This window comes from Terrapene carolina, unplaced genomic scaffold (genome assembly GCF_002925995.2).
Source record: "Terrapene carolina triunguis isolate 2854851 unplaced genomic scaffold, T_m_triunguis-2.0 Scaffold212, whole genome shotgun sequence".
NCBI lineage: Eukaryota > Metazoa > Chordata > Testudines > Emydidae > Terrapene > Terrapene triunguis.
In genome coordinates this window covers 12,505,024-12,508,589 of record NW_020664563.1, presented here as the reverse complement: position 1 = coordinate 12,508,589, position 3,566 = coordinate 12,505,024, and the positions used below count along the sequence as shown (strand labels likewise).

At 54.8% G+C, this 3,566-nt stretch overlaps 1 protein-coding gene across 1 annotated transcript in view; it reads right to left on the bottom strand.

Annotated features, from left to right (window-relative positions):
* Positions 1 to 2,844: 2,844 nt before the first annotated feature.
* LOC112105871 (sulfhydryl oxidase 1) overlaps positions 2,845 to 3,566 on the bottom strand; it is a 37,055-nt gene continuing 36,333 nt past the window's right edge. The window contains exon 13 of the mRNA XM_024198862.3: positions 2,845 to 3,463. Within this exon, the coding sequence (XP_024054630.2) occupies positions 2,955 to 3,463 (509 nt within the window). The 3' untranslated portion in view covers positions 2,845 to 2,954. The remainder of the gene's footprint in view (positions 3,464 to 3,566) is intronic.

Here is a 3,566-nt window from a genome sequence, read left to right as displayed (position 1 = left end):
TTGAGGGGTGCCCGTTAGTAGTTCTGAGTGGGCTAGCATAGCTTCTCATGGGCACAGCCCTGGGAGGCTCAGATACAGTCCAAGCCCCCTCCAAAAACCAAAATCCAGCAGCCCAGCAAGTCAGTCCCTCAGCTCCAGCCTGTATATGGCAAAAGGAAGTTAACTGAGTGAAAATCAGGGAGGAATCCACAAGTGATCTCAAAGCCAATGTTTTGTAGCTCAGGAGTCCAGATTTTTTTTAAAAGGCACATTTCAGAAAAGAGCAAAGAACTCAGCTATCCCAGCCTGGGCTTTAGAAACATCCCGGCAGTCTTAGGTCAGATCCATCAGGACAGCGCAAGCCCACGGAAGGGAGACACAGGAGCCTCACCACTCCCAAAAGCAGGCCCGGGTTACGCTGGACAAGGCAGAGAGGCTCTGGGCAGATGTTCTCAAGCACCAAGTGGGGGATGGGAAGAGTGATCATAGGTTGCTCCCCATCCCCAAATTCCAGAGCTGTCCCCGTTTCTAGGCACCGGTCCTGCCCATCCTCCTCCCCAGTTTTGGGATGAAAAAGAAACAATAAAAAAGGGGGGGAGATGATAAAAACCAGGTCAGGCTGGCTGTCACCCATCATTGCTGTAGGAGCCCCACCAGCGGCGGTGTGAGTACAGATCCACCACTAGTATTTTTACAGCTGTCTGACCAGGGTTAGACGCCACAGTGGCAGAAGCACAGGCAGCCAATCTACATTAGCTCTCCGGCTGGCAATGGAGCACAAAACCACACCACAGACAAGGCCTTAGAGCTAACCCAGCAGGTCCCCTAGGGTAAGATTTGCAAAGGTGACCAGTGATTTCAGATGCTAAACTTGACATGCCTTGAAAAGAGCTGGATTTTCAGCCTATGACAGTAAGGCCCTTTCGAGGCCTCTCAAGCAGGCTGAACAAAATTCCTGGTAACTTTTGAAAAGCTTGGTCCTAACTTGTAAGTAGTTGCATGCACCCTTTGAAGAAAGCCTACGGGTACCAGGGGCTACATTCAGAACAATCAACAAGAAATGCTCCTTCACCCAGTGTGCAGCCAGCCTCTGGATCTCACCAGCCCAAAGGTCATTTGCACAGTGCTAGCAGACCTCACTCTAAACAATGCACAAACAAAAGGACAGGGGATGGGAGGCCGCGAAGAGCTGGCGTATGAATGGGGATAAGTTAAGCGACTCTTGCAATGCCATGATTTGCATTAGGATTCTCTTTCCTCAGCTCAACGGTGACTCCAGTACAATGGGTTTCATAGAAAGGTTGAACAAAGTGACAGCATCTGCAGGCTGGTGAGATGCACTAACGCTAGGGGTCAGAGATCGAATGCTCTGGGCTGACGGTGCTCACTATACAAGGACATGGGAGGGAATATTCCCAGTACTGAACAAGCGCCCAGGTGCATCTGGGAAATTTGTGTCCAATTCTGGGTGCTCGGATTGCAAGACCAAAACACAGCACCCGAATGCATGGCTGGGCACCCTAATGGAGGTGCCCATGCTTGCATGCTGAAGCAGGTGGGAACAAAGTGGAGTAATGGAGCAGCACAGGACTTCCTGGTAGGTTCTATGGCTTTTTATTGTACCAGGGGAATTTGGCTCTAAGGCGGCCCCACCCACAGTGCCAAAACGAAGAGTTCCAGTTTCTTCCCAGTTTCACAAGCACTATAATATAGGGTGGGGGAACTGGCAAAGCCCCCCACCTCCTCCCACTTCTATTTTTAAAGCATGATGGTAGCAGCAAATCTCCCTGCAAGACTTTCAGAGAGGTGGCCCGTTGGCCCGAGCATGCCCCCAGCAGGTGAAACACAGCACAGGCTGACACAGAACCCTGCCAGCACTAATGCCCCCGCATACACAGGAGAAGGCTGGGGACAGCCTCAACATGACAGGTCAAGGTGGCACAGAATAAGATGCTCCAGCAGAATGATCTGTGGTCAGACCAAGGGTCCGTGTCCTTTCCCACCCACCTCTGTGCTCATGTGTGCTCTGGGCTGCAAGGAGGCTGGACGTAACAGCTGTTCTGGGTTAACGCAGCGACTCCTCCCCTTGAGCCCTGAACTTCAGAAGCCAAATGCCGATTGGTGAGTCTGACCCCTGTGGCCATTTCTCTCTGTCTCTCTCACAAATGCACAGCCAGCATAGAAGGAACCCAAGACTGTGGAGCAGGTGGTATTTCAAGACAGGATTGAGATGCATTAGGATAAGGAGCACAGTGGCTCATGACACAAATAGTACATGGAGGTGGGGGGAGCGTTACAGGTCAGGATTACAGTGAACTGGCTTAGCTCTGGCTACATGGCTTCCTCAGCACCTGTCTGTGTTATGTGTATCTCCAGCCAGTGGCACCGCAGTCCCTTATTTGTGGGGGGTGTCACATACACCCTGAGCATAGTGCGAGAGCGCCTTGGGTTGAGTGGGTTAGTGATCCTGGCCTACAAGAGTGAAGGAATCATCTGGCAAAGAGAAAGTTCTGCACCCTCTGGGGCAGCCTGGGCGCTTTGGGCTGGATTCACCTTCACCGCGGTGCAGCAGGAAACAGACCAGAAAGGAGACCCCCCAATCCTTACCAGTGGCTGAGCTACTGTAAACAGGGAGGCAGCTAGAACTCCCCACACCTCTCTCAGTTCACTCCGTTCTCCAGCCCCCCACCCTGACCCGACAGCGGCTCCGCTAGAAGTCTCTGAGGAGCTCAGGTGGCTTGGTAAGGCTCTTGGATCCCTGAAGAACACCCTGTCATACCTGTCTGATGGGCGGCCCCATGTCCGTGTGGCCAGCGGTGGCAAGATCCAGAAGCTGTCCAGCTGCACCCACTGCCCTAGCAACCCTGACGGAGAAAGTCAGACGCTTCTCCGGCCACAGACCCCCGGAAGGAATCATTAGCACTTGACCTACACCATCACACACACACACACCCCCGCTGCTCCCCTCCCCCGCCTCATGCCGTGGGGAAGCTGGGGCGGCCCTTGCGGTGCCTCGTGCGCATGCGGAAGAAGGTGTACATGCCCAGCAGGCACATGGAGGAGAGGAAGTACAGGATGATGCACAGGCTGACGTCCAGATGGGAGAAGCCCACTCCCAGCATGCGGAACCAATGGCTCCTCCTCAGGGTGTCCCCTTCGTCCTCCTCCAGGGCCCCGATGAGCTGCTTGGAGCCCAGCCCCCGCTGCCTCAGGCGCTCCCAGGCCGCAGCATAGTCAAAGGCCTGGTGGCTGTCGTCCGCCAGCAGCAGCGGGATGGTGTCCCTCTTGCTCAGCTGATGCCCCTTGTTGGCCGCCACGGCCGCAGCCTTCAGGGCTTTGCTCTTGTAGTGCAGCTCGCTGAAGGAGTCCAGGTCCACAATGTCCTCCTCCAGCTCCTGCATCTTGGGGTTCATCCGGACGATGCTTGGCTTCCGTGGCCCCGAGAAGCCTCGTCTCTCCGAGCCACCCACCTCCATTCCCACCCCTGCACCCTCCAATTTCCCTGGTCTCCTTTCTTCCCCCTCCCCATTCCCTCCTTTCTCTTCCCCCTCCTCTTCCCCTTCCCCATTCCCTCCTTTCTCTTCCCC